This window comes from Coturnix japonica, chromosome 10, assembly GCF_001577835.2.
Source record: "Coturnix japonica isolate 7356 chromosome 10, Coturnix japonica 2.1, whole genome shotgun sequence".
In the NCBI taxonomy this organism is placed as follows: Eukaryota; Metazoa; Chordata; class Aves; order Galliformes; family Phasianidae; genus Coturnix; species Coturnix japonica.
In genome coordinates this window covers 8,129,237-8,148,210 of record NC_029525.1, presented here as the reverse complement: position 1 = coordinate 8,148,210, position 18,974 = coordinate 8,129,237, and the positions used below count along the sequence as shown (strand labels likewise).

Below are 18,974 nucleotides of genomic sequence, written 5' to 3'. Positions count from 1 at the left end.
TGTGAAGAATCTTTTTTTTTTTTTTTTTTTTTTTTTGGATATGTGATAGCATATATTAACAGGTTAAACAGGGAATTACATTTTGAGTTCAGATGTGGGTCTTAATTAAGGAGTAACTATTTCTAAAACTTAGTAAGAAAAACTAAGAATTCATCTTGTAAATTGAGTTGTTTTTAGATTATGGCACACTAACTGGAGAACCACAGGTGAGCTCAGATTTGACTTTTGAAGAGTCACAAAAAGTACTGTTTTAAAGAAATGCAAATCTATATGATACAAACACAAAGTAGCAACAGATCTTATTTTCATGCAGTTTTTATGGGAGCTCTGATAATAGATAACACGCAGTATGCATTTCAGATGCTACTTTATAATGTTTCCTGTAGGTACAAATGAGATTTAAATTCTTACTTTAGTAAAAATTTCAGCTTTCTTGCCAAGTTTGATGGATTTGATTTATTACTACTCCTTGCTTTGGATTACAACAAATAATGTACCCTCTCAGTGTTTGTGGAACAGAAGTACTTGATAGTTTACTGAATTTCTAAGTCGTTTGTTGGAAAACTGAGTTTTTAAAAAGCTGCAGAAAGTTTGCTGAATCCCAGAGCAAAACTTACTTACATTAGTCAGCCAAATCTGATGCGGTTACATCTCCGAGTCCTCCACAGAAGAACACCCAAAGCAGGCACTAAAGAAATACTCATATTAGCTTGCAAATCTGTAAATAATTAATCATGAGAAGAACTTTGCCTAATACTATGAGCTACTGTAACACTTCTGAGAAAGATATTTTTATTTGTGCAGTTTTAATATCTTTCTGGGGCAGGGTATTAATATGTGCAGTAGTGCTGCTTTTTCTGAACCATAGGAACATTAACAGTGAAATGAGCTGGTGTCCCCTGTCAATAAATTAATTTCTGCAAGTCATTCAGAAAGAAATTACTGTTGCTTTATATAAATAATGCAGTCACTCAGAGCATCCTCCCAGCAGAAAACATATGTTCTCAAGCTCAAAGCAAGCTTTAAATTTTCAGTAGTAATAGTAGGCTTTGCTTACTACAGGTTGCAAAAGCTTCATTCCAGAGGAACAATGATGCCCTGGATGCTGCACTTTTTTACCTTGCTATGAAGAAAAAGGCAGTGGTGTGGGGTCTGTTTAGGTGAGTTCTAACTATAACTTGGATTAAATTATATTTGAACCAGGAATGCAAAACATAACTTGTTCAGGATTAGAGTTTAATTGGTGCTGTTGAAGTGATTGTATCCTAAGGCTATGTAATAAAAACCTGTGTACACTGCATTTCTTTGTGCAGGTCTCAGCATGATGAAAAGATGACTGCTTTCTTCAGCCACAACTTCACTGAAGACAGATGGCGAAAAGCTGCTTTAAAAAATGCTTTTGCTCTGTTGGGAAAACAACGCTTTGAACAATCAGCTGCATTCTTCTTGCTAGCAGGTTCACTGAAGGATGCTATAGAGGTATTGATTTCTGAGACATTAAATTTCAGTTTCTAGTCTAAACTATGTAACTGCATCCTTAAAAGCTGCTTCACTTATATATGTCTCAACATAGTTTTGATTCAAAGATTAATATATGCTTTAAAGATCAGATATCATGAGGAAAAAAATCTCTTATAGAAACATACGTTGCTGTTCACTTCACTGTCATTTAAAAAACTTTCCCTCACCAAGAGACCTTTTCACCCCTCTTATTATCACAGGTGTGCCTGGAGAAAATGGACGACATCCAATTAGCTATGGTTATTGCTCGCTTATATGAATCAGAGTTTGAAACCTCTGTCACATACACCTCCATTCTTTACGAAAAGATTTTGGGTTGCCATAAAGATGGTACTGGGTTCAGCTGTACTAAATTGCATTCTGATCCCTTTCTGAGAAGCATCGCTTACTGGATAATGAAAGATTACACTAGAGCACTGGACACTTTATTGGAGCAAACACCTAAAGATGACGATGAAAACCCAGGTAAGGAAAAAACATTTGTCTATTGGATCAAACTCTATGACACAGTAGAGAAGGGGTAAAACTATCTGTTGATGCATGTAGTCTCTTCTCTTGAGATGCCATTATGCTGGAATCATTAATAGGCTTAAGTACTCACGCACTCAATTTCTTCTTCAAAAATATTTTTTTCCAGTTTCTTCCGAAGGCTTCTCTCCAGTGTCCATTACTGAACTTAGCTGTAATGTCAGATAAACTCTGGAGGGCCTAACTTTTTCTTTCTTTTCCTATAATACCTCTCTTCTTCTTAATGGTGGCTAATTTTTATTCTAATCAACTTCAGATTCTCATTCTTGCTTCTCAGAATTAGCAGTTTTCAAAAGCAGGGCTTCCTATCCAATCTCTTGCCAGATTAATGTTGAATGATGGAGAAGTGGATGCACTGGTTTCTGTAGTATGTTCCCTGCCCTAGTTAAATCTACCTGACTGGACTTCTCAGCTTCTTTTAGGCTAGCTGGTGAAACAGTAATGAAGCAAATGTGAGAATTCCATACGTTTCCACTCATCCAGCTTATATCTTTAATGTTTTTTTGGGGAACAAGTCATTCTTTTGCTTTGTTTTGGCAACTAGACTCTTAGTTTTTGTATTTTGAACGATCTTTGTAATGCAGAAAATAATGCACACGAGAGTGAAATCCGTTGTCAATAAAAATCTTATCTGTTTAATTCCCTAGTTATTGTCAAGTCATGCAATCCTGTGGTATTCAGTTTTTACAATTATCTTCGGACCCATCCTTTGCTGATCCGAAGATACTTCAGCTCACCAGAAGGGACTTTGGCCACCTTAGGCATAAAAACTGAGAAAAGTTTTGTTGATAAAATTAATCTTATAGAAAGAAAATTATTCTTCACTACTGCAAATGCTCACTTTAAAGTGGGTTGTCCTGTGCTAGCTCTTGAGGTTCTTTCCAAAATACCAAAAGTAAGGAAAAAAACTGCTGTAGCTACAGAGAAAGATGCATCTAGTCCTCCAATTCAGGCTGATGTTTCAGATTCCAAAGCCTTAAGGGATGGTGCTGGAAGTGGTGACATAGACTGGTCAAAGCCGATTTCATCATCCTTTGCTTTGAAGGATACTGCTGAATCTTCAGCACAATTTGACTGGAGCCAACCAGCAGTAAAGTTTGATGATGAACCTCTTACTCTTGATTGGGGTGAAGACAAAAATGAGTCAGATGAAGAGGACAAAGATGTTGGTATAATTATGAAAAATTCAAAATCTACTTCCAAGAGTGAAGACCAAGATAAAACCCCAGATGCTAATGTCCCACAGACACCACATGGAGAGATTTCTGATGTTGGAGACACTGAGGTTGATGTTATTGCTGAACAACTGAAGTTTAGAGCCTGTTTGAAGATCCTAATGACTGAACTGAGGACTTTGGCTACAGGTTATGAAGTAGATGGAGGAAAGCTCAGGTTTCAACTGTACAACTGGCTTGAAAAAGAGATTGCTGCCATGCATGAAATATGCAACCACGAAGCAGGTGGCAAAGACTACTGTAAAACATATACCAAAGTAAACGGGGATCTACTTGATCAGGAGAATGTTATAGATAAGCCAGACATTGGTTCCTATGAACGGCACCAGATCGAAAGGCGTCGGTTACAAGCAAAAAGAGAACACGCTGAAAGAAGAAAGTGGTGGCTGCAGAAGAACCAGGCTCTTCTACGAGTATTTCTAAGTTACTGTAGTCTCCATGGGGCACAAGGAGGTGGTTTAGCATCTGTAAGAATGGAGCTGAAATTTTTGCTGCAAGAGTCACAGCAGGTAAAACAAGTTCAGCTGATTTCTGTATACAAATCTTAACAGTTCTAGAGTGTCAGTTTTATCAAATGCTTAAATTTGTACCTTAAGCTATGCAAGTCTAATGTTCTTGAGGCAAGAACTTACTATTCTAGTTTGCTGTGTATCCACATCCTGGTTATTTGGTTCTTCAGAATCTGTCAGGTTTAAGCTAGCTGTAAATGTATAAATATTGATCTATCTACTACAGACTTGATAGTTTTGATATTCTGGGTATCTATATAACAAGTTAAATTCATGCAAGGGAGCTGTAAGGAATAATCTTAGTCAGTGTACTGCTCCCTTTTACCATGTTATGGTATTTTCTACATTAGTTTTTATACAGAAAGATATTTCCCAGTAAATGTTTGTGACTAACCAGAGCATATACTCTGACATGGAATAAATCACTGAAGGACTTACTTTTAACATCTGTCCTTGTGAAATCTTGTCCGTACGGTGTAGACAGCAGTAGAAGAGAATAAATAACCCTGGGAAAAAAAAAAAAAAAAAAAAAAAAAAAAAAGATGTAAAATTACTGCTTTTATTATTTCTTTTCTCAAAGCAATCATCTTAAGTGCAATATTTTCTTTTAAACAGGAAACTACTGTAAAACAGCTTCAGTCTCCACTTCCATTGCCTACAACTCTACCATTGCTATCTGCAAGCATAGCATCCACAAAAACTGTGATAGCTAATCCTGTGCTTTATTTAAACAACCACATCCATGATATTCTTTACACAATTGTGCAGATGAAATCACCACCACACCCTAATGTTGAAGATGTCAAGGTAATGAAAACAAGTTATAGAAAATGCTAAGTTTAAACACTGAAATTGTGTTTTCCTTTTCGCAATACTGACCTCTCTAAAATCTAGAGAATTGAACATGGTAGTCAACCAAGCACTTGATTTCTGGCATCATTTGGAATATGGTTACTTCCCTTTCATCCAAATGATTCAGCCATTCTTGAGAAGCTGTTCCAAATGTAGATAGATGTTCACTAAAGCACTGAATTGTTACTCCTAAAATATCACAATCATATATGTGAACTATCATCATCTTGGTCAAGGAAGGTGAATGAAAGTAGATGTGGAAAGCTACAAAGTATGTTATAACCTTCTGTTTATATAGCAGTTAGAAATCTTATTCCAGAGTCGATTTTACAAGTTGTACTGATTCCCATGTAATTGCGACTAATTACTTTATCTGGCTCTATATCCTAGGGTAAACAAATTCTGTTCATAAAATAGAGGGGATGGGGGAAATAAAGTGCCTGAGATTATACAATAATTAATTAGTAAAAATCTAAACCATTGGTTTGTACATTTTTATCGGTATTTATATTTCTCAAATTTCATTTAAATTTCTATTGAGTAAATGAAAGTAAATCAAAACTATGAAACTAAGCAGAATGTCCCATTGGTAGTTAGATATCAGTTTGTAAACTGTAACCCACGCTCATTTACTTTTTTACATTAGCTGACTCCTTTTCCATCCTGAACTATGCCACATCAAGCATCATTCTTATTCTGAGAACTCTTACTCCACACACATTTTCCATTAAAAGGAAATTCAGAAAGAACTGACACTTCTTAACTGTAAACAACTATTTAGATAAGTTTTATCTTTAACCTGAGGTATGGCATCTTATTAAGTAGAGAGACAGTAGGAGGCAATGGAAATGAGCAGAGTAAGTTAAGAAACATTTCTGTTTTTAACTTAGCAGTACCATTTTCAAAACAATTTGGCCTCCATCTGTGTTACCAAGAAGTTCTTGCATTTCTTCCTCTTTTTAAGAAATGGAGTGTTTCTGTTGCACTGTAAGCTCATAGTAGTATTATTCCTGTTACTGGGAGACTCCTGAAAAATTTTAAGCACATAAGTAAGATAAAAGAGCTATTATAAATAATTTAACAGTCACAGTGATTACAAAATTTCTATATCATGCATATGAAGCACATACTACTATACTGAGTCATGGCATTATATTGTTTCCAGGAACCATTCAGACTATAGAAATTGCTAGTAAAGCAGGATGTATTCAGTCACTTTTTCAGTATACTACTACCCTGTGAGAGGTCTGTATTAGAATAATTTTTTAGTTACTATTTCCTGCACGTGGTTTAAAACTAGGACATTCTGGCATAACACATTTCAAAACCTGTTTAGAAAGAAGTGTGGCTTAAATACCTTTTGTGTATAAATTGCATATAACTTACCAGCTCTTTTTATTTTAGGTGTACACTCTTCATTCTTTAGCAGCTTCTCTTTCTGCGTCCATTTACCAAGCACTGTGTGACAGCCACAGCTACAGGTACAAATAGAAGCTTTCTTACAGTCCTGCGTTTGAAGAATTTTTTGTGCATCCAAAATGGAAATTCTTCGTGCCTGTTGTCTAAGCAAAGAGATTCAATTGCTGTGTGTGACGTAGATAACTATGCAGTTCACACATTAGTTCTGATAATCCATGCCAATTTCACACAGGTCAAATAACAACAATCTTTTTTTTTCCAATGAAAAGAGGAAAATCTGATATCAATCTTAGGATGCTTCTGAAAAAACATTTGAGTGCTGTTTTCCACAGTATATCCATTGCTGGGTAGGGGTGCATGGAAAATATTTGAGCTTAAATGAAGTCGGGTTTCAGACAGATCTTATTTCAAACCCAAACTGGAGAAGAATGCTGTAAAAATATAGCAAGTTTTAATTCAAAAAGTATATACAATGAGATGAAATTGTAGTCCTATTGAATTTTAAATATTGTGTTTTTTGATTAACAAGAGAAGCACTTCTATATACTATATTTTATTTCAAAAATATTCTAAAATCCTTTCTCATCAGAAAAAAAAAAAAAAATTGATTTGTATTTAGCAGCCAAACAGAAGCAAATCAGTTTACAGGGATGGTTTATCAAGGACTGCTTTTGAGTGATCGACGCAGACTGAGGACAGAAAGTATTGAAGAGCATGCAACTCCAAACTCATCTCCTGCTCAGTGGCCAGGTGAGACAAAAATAAGTTACTTTTAACATGACTGGAAAGTTCCACATTACAGATTTTTTTCACTGCTCTGTAACTTGATAACTCAGAGTACAACTTGATGGTAATTTTTCATCTGAATATGGATGAAATGATGGTTGACCGATGATGGATAAATGTTTTAAATTTAGCTTTCACATGGTAACAACCATTAGCTTCTTCACAGATCAAAACAAAAATCTAAGCTTTTTATACGGCAAGCATCTTACCTGAGGAAGAGATCAGAATCTTCAGGATCATTTCTATAAGCTGATTATTTGTCATCCTAAAATGTTTTCTTCTGGTCTGCCTCACCCTCGAGCAAAGCCATTTCTGTACTAGCATAGTTGCAGTACTGTGAGGTCAGCTCTGGCCAACAGTGCAGGAGTTTCAGAGGCAAACTAATCTGAGGCACAATTCAGAAATCCTTTTGTCCAGACCTTAAGAAAAATCATAAATGCATGATATGTAAGAATAAAGTTTCAAATGGCTGTTGGTATGTGTGCACCATAAGAGACAGAGAAGTAACACTGAATTTTTCCTTGTTTGTAATCCTACTTATTTAACGAAGTGCTTTTTCTCTTCTCTCTGCAGGTGTGAGTTCACTTATAAATCTCTTAAGTTCAGCTCAGGATGAAGATCAACCAAAGTTAAACATCCTTCTTTGTGAAGCTGTTGTAGCTGTTTACCTGAGTCTCCTGATCCATGCCCTGGCAACCAATTCATGTAATGAGTTATTCCGACTGGCAGCCCATCCTTTGAACAGCCGGATGTGGGCTGCTGTTTTTGGCGGAGGAGTGAAACTTCTTGTAAAGCCTCGAAGGCAATCAGAAAATATTCCAGGTACTTTGTTTCCTAAAGGTCATACTAAAGATTTGCATTTTATACCTTTTAGTAACCCAGTAGGGGAGTTTTCTTTTCTTTAAAGATTAGAAAACAAAAATTAAAATGGAATTTAAGTACCTACTGGCAAGAAAATGGTAATATTAATTAAAAAGCAGAAAGAACTGTTAGTTTTTCTCATGATTGTCCTTTATGATAACACCTGGCATGATTTGAAGTTTCCATTGAAACCCTACAGACATTTTTACTCAAGATGTTTTTTAATCTGACATTTACAGCTTAACTGTGCTTTTTGATAGCTGCATTCATTTTAATTCATGACTTGAAGACTATTGTCTGAGAAATTGTTAGATTAAAGAATAACAACAGATTTCATCTTCTTTGTGACAAGACTGTTGTCCCCCCCCCCTATAAAAATAAAACAATAATGTTGTTGAGGTAGAGGATTTTTTGTTTGTTTCTTTAGTATCCACTTAGAATAGAGATAGAATGACCTCTGCATTTAATTATTGTTAAACTCAACATAGTTCACTTGGAGTGTATGTGTTTGTATATCTTCCCAAACACAAGCTTTCTTCTTTCCTTCTTTGTAAAACAATAATGAAAAATTTCTCAGTCAGAGGTAAAACAAAGTGCTTTAAACAGCAAGATATCAAGCATATTATCATTAACAAATGGCCATCACACTGAGTAATTTTGTCAAGTAGTGATTAAATTAGTGCAGTGATGCAGCACTTAAACCCCAGAATTTGTAAGCAACTTGCATGTGGAATGCCACATGCATTTCACAGTATAAACGTTTCAGAATTACCAGTATACACCATTACTTGTCCTAATATTCATACCAACAGTACTGCCAGTACTCTGGTAAATCAAACTCGCATCTGGTGTTAAGCCAGTAGGGAAATAAAATTATTTTATAACAACATAATTTTAATTCAGACATTCTGAGTCAGAAAGCATCCTCAAGGTAGCATATTTCTTTATATTACTCCTATTAGATGCTTGTTTATAACACTTTCCAGTGTTTTCAACCACTATCTTTTTTAGCGAAATATTAGAACAAAACAGTGTTAATACCAATGTTTTCCTGTATGAGTGTTACTGTATAACAATAATGATTACAGTAATTTGGAAACAGTATTTCTGAAACTGTTTCTGCTGCAATATGCAGCTTCACCATGTGCCAGAAGTAACAGCTTCCTCTGACAGAAAAATGCTTTATACACAGCTAAACTCCATCTAAAAGCAGGGATCTTTCAGACAGATCAGAATGTCTTCATATACTGAAAGGTGAAGGCTGAATCCAGGCTCAGGAGATGCAAATGAAACTGTTTGCCCTATAATTGCGTTGGATTTATAGAGAATTAATTCTGAAAATTCTGGCACATTGACTTTAAAAACTACAGGTTTGAAAATTCTTATGCAGAAAATTGATGTTTCATATTTAAAATACAAAGCAAAGGAGTACTAAGGTGGTATAATATAAATACTGCTTCTCATCTTCCAATCACAATGATTGCCGTCCTTGATGACTTTATCATACTGCCACCACTGGTCAGTTAACATTCTGAAATATACCATCACAAGAATGCATTATGTATTTCTCTTTTATGTAATAACTTAAGGACATCTGAGAATAATCATATGAGGAATGATCAATTATTTTAACAAGGTGTTATTATGAACAACTTACATATATAAGCCATGTTTTCACTGGACGTGTATTCTGTTTTCCTTTAACCTACAAGCTGCTACAGTTTCTGATGTTTCAGAAGATGGTAATGAAGGTTTGTAAAAACTTGCCGTGTAGATGAATGTTAGTAGTGGCTTCTAAGAAAAAACAAACTGATTTTAAATATTTAGCTCCTCTGTAACAAAGTAAGTGTAATCTTCAGTGCTGCCAGCCCAAAAACTCCTTGGAAAACAAACGTCGCAGATATATTTTGATAACTATTAAGATCTTTTAAATCTTAACAGATTTAATTTGTCAAAAAGAGTTGCTCTATTCAAATTTTCCTTACTGCCTCAAGAGTTCTGACCAACTTCTGCTACTTGTGCAATTTACGCTTCAGCAACATTTTCTATAATTATTTATTAACAAGTAATTAATTTTTCTCTTAATTTGAGAAGAAATATTTAAAATGCCTTTTATTTCAAATTACGTCTCCCAAAAAACTGGATTCAGATAATAAAATGAATTTCTCATTATATACACAATGTGTAACTACCACAGCTACTGAATTTATCCTAACTGAGCTTTCTGTATGATTACACTTCACTTATATAGGCTGGCTTTGATCCCTGAGTTGGTAGAAGTTAGTATCAATTATACTGCTTTTAGTTACTTCACTTGTAAAATACAGCAGCTTTGGAAGGTTCTGTGTTAATATCAGCTTCTCAAATTATCTGAATTTAGCACCACCTCTTCCTTCAGAAGAAATGGATAAACATCGTCGCCGTTTTAATATGAGAATGTTAGTGCCTGGCAGGCCTGTGAAAGACAGCAATGTGCCACCACCTGTACCTGCAGAGAGACCCTCTTACAAAGAAAAGTTCATCCCTCCAGAACTCAGCATGTGGGACTATTTTATGGCAAAGGTAAATTAAAATGGAAAATACGTTAGAGTTTGTAAAAAGCAGATTTATTCTTATTTAAGCTTTGAAGGGCAAAAATAGTGTAAAAATTCTGAGTGCTCTTCAAACTAAGCTGCAAAATATTATCATCTTAATAAAAGTTGAAGAGCTCTATGACTTATCTTAGGGCTATTTCCTAACTTAAAAACTATGGTTCTTGCAAATAATAGATGAAGGCTTTTCTCCTTGATACTTGTTTCTTTTAGGGAACTTTGTTTATGTTATGTTGTTATCATTAGCAAAGAGTATAAATGACAACTAAAGCTAAAGATAAAAACTGCATTTATATCAGAATTTATTTTGCATTGCAGCCATTTCTTCCTCTGTCAGACAGTGGCGTTATATACGATTCTGATGAAAGCATTCACAGTGATGAGGAAGAGGACGATGCTTTCCTCTCTGATGTACAGATCCAGGAACACAAAGATGCAAATTCTTACAGGTTAGAAGAAATAGCCATTCTTTTAGAATAATAATATCACACTTACCTTTTCTTCAGGATTAAAGAAAATACAGGTGCTCTGAACAGGCCACAGTTTGGGCTGAATATTTGTAGTTCAGTGGATGGGGGCATTTGTAGCAGTGAGACTGCAGGCACAACAAACTTTGATTGCAGTAACAAGCATTTCCCCACTTAGTTGCCTGGAAAAAAAGAATGGGTTTAGCAAGTCAAAAGCTGTGTGTGGGTGGGGGAACAAACAAGAAGTACCCTACTATCATCTTCCACAGTGCCAGCTCTAGAATGATGTTTCAGAGCACTTAGTTTTTGAATGAGAGGCAGACTAAACACACAGCTTACAGAGAAAATGTTGCAAGAAAAAAGGGAATAAAGCAAGTGATCTTAGCGTTATAAAAGTAGAGGATAAAACGATGGCTTTTTTTGCGTGTTCTACCTTTCATCTCTCTCTTTAGTCCTTATACTCTACAATATTTGTATTTTTAATATCTGTGAGAGTCAGCTGGAAAACTTCTGGTCTGAATACCGAACTCAAGTAATGGCTTATCTGTGTTCACTGTGATTTCATTGGAGAGCTTGTACTTAATTGGCAATCTCACAGAGTCTTACTATTGCATCTAATGCATATTTTTAGAGGAAGAGTTCAAAGGATACTTGCTGTTACAGGGGGAAGCCCTCAGAGAGAGCCTTACTTTTGACAGTTGCAGTGTATGTATCTTGCCATATGTGTCTGTTAAACTTAGAAACTTCAGTGACCTCCCTGTGTTGTTTTTCTGATCTGTGTAGTTGGTAGAAGGAGAAAAAACTTTTTTGCAGATAATGATATTGCTGTTGTTTTAACACAACTGCAACTTATTTTTATATAGCTGGGCTCTTCTGCATCTGACAATGGTAAAATTAGTTCTGCACAACGTTAAGAACTTCTTTCCCATTGCTGGTCTGGAATTTAATGGTAAGTTAAATGCTAGTTCACTTTTTAGTTCCCCGTGTAAGTGGCTTTCTGTCAGACTTTGCTTTTAAATATGATGTTTAATTTTTATTTTAAAATTTACATAATTCAAACATTCTTTTTGAGAGTTGTCAAGAAATACACCTCCTTGCTAAACTTTCTATTGAATGGTTATATCGCTCTACTTTTTTGTACACGCTATAACTCGTATGACTTTTTTTTTCTCTAAGCCTTTATTAATATTTCTGTTTAGAACTGCCTGTAACATCACCACTAGGCATCGCTGTAATAAAAAATTTGGAGCACTGGGAACAGATTCTTCAAGATAGAATGGACCAGTTTGAAGGCCCACCACCAAACTACATCAATACATATCCTAGTGACCCTGGAGTAGGAGCAGGACCAGCTATTCTCCGCAATAAAGCAATGATTGAACCTGAAAACACACCATTCAAGTAAGTATATATTTTTTCATATTCCTTAACCGCAAAAATACTAAAGAGTATTTCCATCTAAATGTAAGCAGCCAAATGAAGTTTGGCTAAGTCTTAGTTATAGACAGTGTTTTACAGAAACCATTTTCCCACAACCCTTTATTTCTTCTTCTTTTGCTGCTGTCTCTTGCAGCAGCCTTTACTTAATCTGCTGCACCTTTCACAGCTGTAGAAAGAAAAGTAAGATGGAATGAGCAAAGTTTGAAGCACTACAGATCGAGGGCAATGGTTCTTGTCGGAAAGAACCTATTCAACAACCTTTTCTGTTCCTTCAGTAGCAGCTATCTCCCACCCTGTCTTCAGCAACAGAAGAAAACTTGTATCATACATGAAGACATCAACAGGGAGAGAGAAAGGGCTGTAGTACAGTCCTTATAAAGTTAATCCTCCCATTTTAGACATATGTGATGTTAGCAAGTATCTTTAAATCCCTTGAGGGATTTTTTTTTCATCTCAAAAGTAGTTTACTTTTCTAGAAATACTAAAATACAACTTCAATTACATCAGCTAAATGTTAAATTGAATCTGCATTTTTTGCTACAGAAGATTTTGTTAAAATATTCTTACAAATACAAGGAAAAAAAAAATGTATTCCTTAAAATTTGCCTTGAAGATCTTAGAACTTTAAATTTAGTTGGTTTGCTTCCAAGCTGAAATTTAACCTAAAGTAGATTTGAGGCGGGACAGGAGTTATCTACCTGTAGTTAAACAGAAGCTGTTTCCTTTTTATTTCTCCTCCTCCATCATCCAGATCAAAGGATTATTCAGCTCTTCCAGCAAAAAGGCTTTGGCATTTTCTTGTGAAGCAAGAACTGCTTCAGGAGACTTTCATCAGATACATATTCACAAAGAAAAGAAAGCAAAGTGAGGTAAGCAAAAAATACAACCTTTTTTTGTAGTTTTTAAAGAAATCTCAGTTATAACTGTACCTCAGTCTCCTCAGTATATATTCTAATTTTTCTTACCTTTCTGGTGGCATTTCAGTTCATTTCTTTTCATTTAACAGTGTTGTGTTGTCGGTGGTTTTTTCAAATCAACATGACAATCATGCTGTTTACTGAAATATCAACTGGACCAAATCTTTTTAGACAAGCCATATTTCACCTTAACTTTATATATTTGAAAACTGTTCTAATAAATAGAACATTTGCAATAAATGTAGTAAGTAAATAAATTTGTCTTCATGTATTTCTTGTTGTCATATTGAAAAATAAATTTAAGTGAGCTATTACTTTGTGTATATGTATATATGCATGAGTAATATATACATATAAAAGTTATATTATATAGTAATATATAATATGGGATTTTATGAATTGTACCAGTTACAACTGTAATGAGTTGTAATTGTAGTTTTTAACCAAAATAAATACCATAGGAAATAAATATATTATCTAATGTCTTTAAGATTTCCTGTAAGTATGGAGTTTGTGTGTGTATTACTCCTCCATTTATTTACTATATCATACATTTTGTGTTCATCTGGGAGGCATTACATTTTGAGTGAGTTTGTTTAGATTCCTGTCTTAGTTCCTGTGCCTTTTAGAAAAAGTAAAAAATACATTTGTCATCATTTACTGACAGAGTGGCCTTTAAAATCTAGTTTGGAATGTTTCATTCTTTTTTTATATTTGTTTGTGCATGTGTTTTGTGTTTGTGACTGTGTGATGTTATGTAGTCTGTAGAAGATCGTGTGGAGCAGGTCAAACAAAACTGCGTAGCAGAAGATCACAAAAACAAGGTAGTATCCCTTCTCCCAAACCTCTGGCACATTCTTAAAAGTTCTGTGGAACTGGCTTTTCTTCTTCTAATGTGACTAACAGAAGCTCCGTGTTCTGTGTAGTCTGTGTGGCAGGCTTTTAATCGGTGAATTAACTTTGGATGTCCTTTAATTGGGATGAGTGAGCACCTTGTAAATAGTGTCGTACACACAACTTTGTGTTTCTTACACTCAAACGCACCATCTGGCTTCTAGAACACAAAAGAGTCTGAGAAGTCTAAAGTTTAGCTTCCTAAACGATGCTGAGGCCACTGAACTTTTCTTGCATGAATTTTGTGTAGACTTTTGCACTCTGAATGTACAACAACAAAATGGATTTTCATGCTAATTAAAATTTCTCATAAATGTTTTGTAGGTTGAAGCAGATCTTGGCTATCCTGGTGGAAAAGCAAAAGTAATACACAAAGAATCAGATATGATAATGGCATTTGCAGTTAATAAGGTAAGCCTCAAATTTTACTAGTAAATCTAGAAGAATAATCTTAATTAAAATGGCGATAAAATTTCTATTTGTGCTGCACAGGCAAACAGCAATGAAATTGTTTTGGCATCCACACATGATGTTCAAGAACTTGATATTTCAGCTCTACTGGCTGCTCAGTCATTTATATGGATTGGGGAAGAATATGACAGAGAGTCAAAAAGGTAGGATTATTTCTCTGTGGATACAGTAAGCAAACAAGTTCACCGTGAGTCTGTATGTATAATTCCAGTGCACAAAAATGTTAATTGCATAATCTTTGGTACGTTTAAGAGTACTTTCAAAAGGAGTAGCAGTAGAAGAATGCAAAGGAACATCGGTATGTTTTCCAAGTGGTTAAACTATGTTTGTGAGGGATTTGAGTATTTGGGGCATGTCTGCACTGCTCAATGAAATACAGTCTCACGGTGTACGAGCTAATAAAAGAAGCTCTACATCAGAAACACTTGTAGTTGCATCACTGCTGTGTTGTGCCTATTTCTGGTACCTGATGCTAGATGTCTAGTAGTGCAATGGCCTGATCTCCTCTGTCATACATGCTGAGAGAAAGCACTTTCCTGCACTGTAATGCATTGCACAGAATTGGTACACATACAGATGCTCAGGTCAAGAACACTAGATTCTGTAATATCTATCTGTCCATATTTTTAACATCAATATTCTCTTCAAGGGAGCTCATACATTCAACATCTTAGAATCATACGCTGAGGTTAAACACTGATGTCTGTGGGGCATCAGGGAAGCTTTTGTGTATAACAGAAGTGAAGAAATTATACATTTATAGTTTTCATTATATTCACTTCCTATAGTCCATTGCCATCGGGCTTTTGACAGCAGCGAGATAAGTGAACAGCATCAGTGGCAATGAAACATTTGTTTAAAGCAGAACACTGCTGTTTTCTTACAGTTCTGATGATATTGACTTTCGTGGTTCTACCACAACACTAACTCAGTCATCTGCACCATCTTTTGGAGTGAGTCAGATACAACCATCTTCATCTATGCCATGGCTCGGCAGTGGTCAAACTAGCACTGGAGCTGGTGTGGTAAGTACTTTTGTTGCACACAGCCCTGTAGTTTTACTGTCTTCTTTGCTGCATCATTCAGTACACAGTTCATATAGTAGAATAAAGAAAAACTGAATTTATCTCTTCCTTGATTTTTTTCTTTTCCTTTCTTTCTTTTTTTTTTTTTTTTTTAATGAAGCTTATTAAAAGAAATCTGAATAACGTCAAGAGAATGGCTTCACATCCAGTCCATCAGTATTGTAAGTGAATCACATTTGCCAGTATGAAGCAGGCATCGTTATATACAATTCTGTAGTACTAACTAACACTTATTTCTTAACCTAGATCTTACAGGAGCTCAGGATGGTAGTGTTCGAATGTTTGAGTGGACGAGGCCACAGCAATTAGTCTGCTTTCAGCAGGCTGGGAACGCCAGGGTAACAAGAATGTATTTCAATTCCCAGGGCAATAAGGTAAGTACAGTATCTACCATTTTTCATGGAGCATATTTGATCTTGCTGTGACTTCTAGAACAGTTCTATCTGGTGATACAGAAAGCTCCTGTTAAGGTATCCTAGAATGATGGCATAAACAGTAAGGTTTCATTTCACCGCATATGAAAGCTCTGTAATAAACACTGACCTTTATCCTCATTTCTTTCCTGTCAGTTTCACAGAGATTCCTATAAGATTACATTAATACAAAGCAAGATTTTCACTAATCTATCTGCCCTGTTTTTACACTACAACAGTAAAATCTATTGCAGGAAAAAATGCCCTGATTTATATCAGCTTGATTGTCTTCTCTTACAGATTCCTCTTACTAGAACTATTTATTCTCTTCATATTCTAGGCAATATCAAAGCCATTTATTCTTAAACTGACATATAGGCATGCACATTTAATGTCTCTAAAATTTAACTGATCTGACACAGAACGTGGTTGGATCTGAAAATTCTTATGTTCTCGTAAGAGAAGCTGAATATGATTCACTCAGAAAGAAGCTTTTGGAAGCTGTAAAGTCACCTCATCTGTCTGTTGATTTCAGGCTAGTCCTTATAATATACATTTTGAGACAGGAAACTTCTCAGTATTGCATGTTATGTTCCTATTTTCAGACTTGTCTGTAGTTTGTTTCTAAGTGGTGAGATTTTAAATCAAACACTAGTTCTAAAAACAAACCAAAAAAAAATGGAACTTGCCTATTTTGCAGAAGCAAACTTTGTTAAACTAAATACAGATGTCCAAAAAGTTCTTCATACTTTGATTTCTGGCTATAATAAAGTTTTGACAGAGTGTGTTACCTAGAAGACATACAGCCCATTAGTTGAACAGAGTAAATATACTGCACTACAATGGAGAGCAGGAAAAAAGTACAGAAGAGCCACACACTTTGGCAAAGATGAGTATGTGAGGTAGATAAGCTGCAGGAAACAATGGACAAAGAGAAGGGAACTGGGAGAAATACCCACCTTCATTTTTCAAAGTTATGCTACTAACCGCATTTCATTCCTTGCAGTGTGGGGTTGCTGACGGTGAAGGATTTCTAAGTATTTGGCAAGTAAACCAAACCACCTCAAATCCAAAGCCTTATCTGGTGAGTTAATAGTTGTGGGTTATTTATTTTCTATAGAGGAAACTTAGTCTTCAGGACTACAGACAAACCAAGAGAGTAAGAGTTTCACTGAGGTATTTTGCTTATTTTTAATTGGCATACTTCATCAGTATGTGCATTTTCAATGATATTAATTTGAAAATCATACTGTAGAGTAACTGTAAGCTGTGATGTAATTACAAATGCTATCAGCATTTCCCTTGATTAAATTAAAAATTAGAGCTCGCAGTAAGGACTTTACAGCCCCAAGAAATAGTAAAAATGCTCTCTTCTTTTCACTCCTAATTAACAACACAAAAATATCATGCTTAATTTGAAATTTGGGTTTATGTGATACAATATATTGTGGATTTTTTTTATAGTTCAGTCATTTTAGTATTTATTTTATATTCTCTTGATCCATTGGTCAAGAAAATGTGTCACTATTTCAGCTTTCAAAACCTTAAAGACTGTTTCCTGTACGACAGCTGTGACATGATACTGATAGCAGCATTTGATTCAGACTACAACTGATGTGATTGCTTCTCTGTTACTGTGCTTTGTTTTAATAGAGTTGGCAGTGTCACAGTAAAACCACAAGTGATTTTGCGTTTATAACCTCTTCAAGTCTTGTGGCCACATCGGGACAGTCCAATGACAACAGGTGTGTTTAAAGAAACAGGCATTTCACCAGAGCTACCTGTTGATGTCTACTAACCCACTGCTGCTCACGCATTAGTATGTGACTGATGTTTTAAGGCTCACCATTACAAGTTTAGCTACTGCTCAGACTTGACAGACTATTTCTTTGAACATCATTCCTTCAGTCATTTGATTTCCAACTTTAAGTTTATGAGGAATGGTTAAGAATTAAACAGTTTTTCATGGTATATTCCACATTCAGCAAGTTCTGATGTGCTGCTGTGGGGATAATCGTGCTCAGTAAAACAGTAAAATCAAGATAATTCTTTTTCTTTGAGAAGAGCAACCTGAATAACTTCTTGGTTCATCCTAGGGTTAGTATATATCTTAGAGGCAGAAAGTACAGTCCCTGTTATGAAGCACAGAAGCTCACAGAAAGAGTTAAGATCTTAAATCTTTGCATATACTCTCCAATGACTGCAAAGAGTCAAGGGCTCCTTGTTCAGTTCTACCTTCTAATCTTTGACAAGGAACATAAGCACTTTCTGAGTCACGTCACCCTATGAATCACTCATCAACAGCCCATAATGACTTTTTTTTCCTTCAGAAACGTGTGCCTCTGGGACACTTTGGTTTCATCTGGTAACAGTCTTGTACATGGTAAGTGCTGCAATGAAAATATAATGCCTTCTTCTCACTGAATAAAGAAAAATACAGTATGTGTCTTCAGGGCAAGGAGAGAAATTAATGCTGGAGAACATCTACGTATATGTCTATATATGTGCCTGCACCAGGTCTGATACACGTCTCTAACATTATCATGATTACAGAGAAAAGTAGGAAGAACACACTTAAAGCTATTTTTGTTACAAAAAGGCTCAAAATATTTGCATGCAATCTTGAAAAGTCTACACAGGTGACTAATTTAAAGTTGCATTATTAAAGACTGCATGTATGCAGAATTTCAATTAAACAAGCAGTTCATAGATCCACTTCTCTATTAATCTACCAAGAGAAGACAACTGTAGGTAACAGTAGAAGCAATTCAGAAAAATAAGTCTTTATCTTTCAGCAGCAGGGCTGGATTCTTAGCAAATATTTTTATCTATTTGACCAAGTTCAGTAAATTCATCTTTAGGTAAAAGAACTAAATCAAAATTCTTTCACCTTGCACTGTGGAGGAAAAATTAATACAAATTTTAATATGAGAGCTTGGATTTGTAAAAGAGCAAATTTAACTATCAGACACAGCTGCAAATACC

General features: G+C 35.3%; 1 protein-coding gene and 1 long non-coding RNA gene across 5 annotated transcripts in view; one reads left to right on the top strand and one right to left on the bottom strand.

Annotated features, from left to right (window-relative positions):
- DMXL2 (Dmx like 2) overlaps positions 1-18,974 on the top strand; it is a 45,464-nt gene that overhangs the window by 23,775 nt on the left and 2,715 nt on the right. The window contains exons 21-42 of one of the 4 annotated variants that reach the window (XM_015872875.2): positions 1,063-1,160; positions 1,314-1,479; positions 1,722-1,986; positions 2,697-3,793; positions 4,409-4,600; positions 6,050-6,126; positions 6,687-6,814; positions 7,424-7,672; positions 10,092-10,273; positions 10,621-10,751; positions 11,633-11,718; positions 11,969-12,170; positions 12,961-13,078; positions 13,888-13,950; positions 14,345-14,431; positions 14,513-14,634; positions 15,378-15,516; positions 15,677-15,737; positions 15,823-15,950; positions 16,996-17,073; positions 17,643-17,734; positions 18,320-18,372. In XM_015872875.2, coding sequence (XP_015728361.1) covers positions 1,063-1,160; positions 1,314-1,479; positions 1,722-1,986; positions 2,697-3,793; positions 4,409-4,600; positions 6,050-6,126; positions 6,687-6,814; positions 7,424-7,672; positions 10,092-10,273; positions 10,621-10,751; positions 11,633-11,718; positions 11,969-12,170; positions 12,961-13,078; positions 13,888-13,950; positions 14,345-14,431; positions 14,513-14,634; positions 15,378-15,516; positions 15,677-15,737; positions 15,823-15,950; positions 16,996-17,073; positions 17,643-17,734; positions 18,320-18,372 — 3,814 coding nt within the window. Of the gene's footprint in view, positions 1-1,062; positions 1,161-1,313; positions 1,480-1,721; positions 1,987-2,696; positions 3,794-4,408; positions 4,601-6,049; positions 6,127-6,683; positions 6,815-7,423; positions 7,673-10,091; positions 10,274-10,620; positions 10,752-11,632; positions 11,719-11,968; positions 12,171-12,960; positions 13,079-13,887; positions 13,951-14,344; positions 14,432-14,512; positions 14,635-15,377; positions 15,517-15,676; positions 15,738-15,822; positions 15,951-16,995; positions 17,074-17,642; positions 17,735-18,319; positions 18,373-18,974 lie in introns of all 4 variants that reach the window. The other 3 variants (XM_015872874.2, XM_015872877.2, XM_015872876.2) reach the window with 3 other exon arrangements.
- LOC107318721 lies at positions 317-13,002 on the bottom strand. The gene is made up of 7 exons (XR_001557455.2): positions 12,908-13,002; positions 10,798-10,951; positions 7,060-7,269; positions 6,032-6,207; positions 5,542-5,672; positions 4,232-4,299; positions 317-688 (listed from the first exon to the last, which is right to left on the bottom strand). It is a non-coding gene; the product is annotated as an uncharacterized LOC107318721 (long non-coding RNA).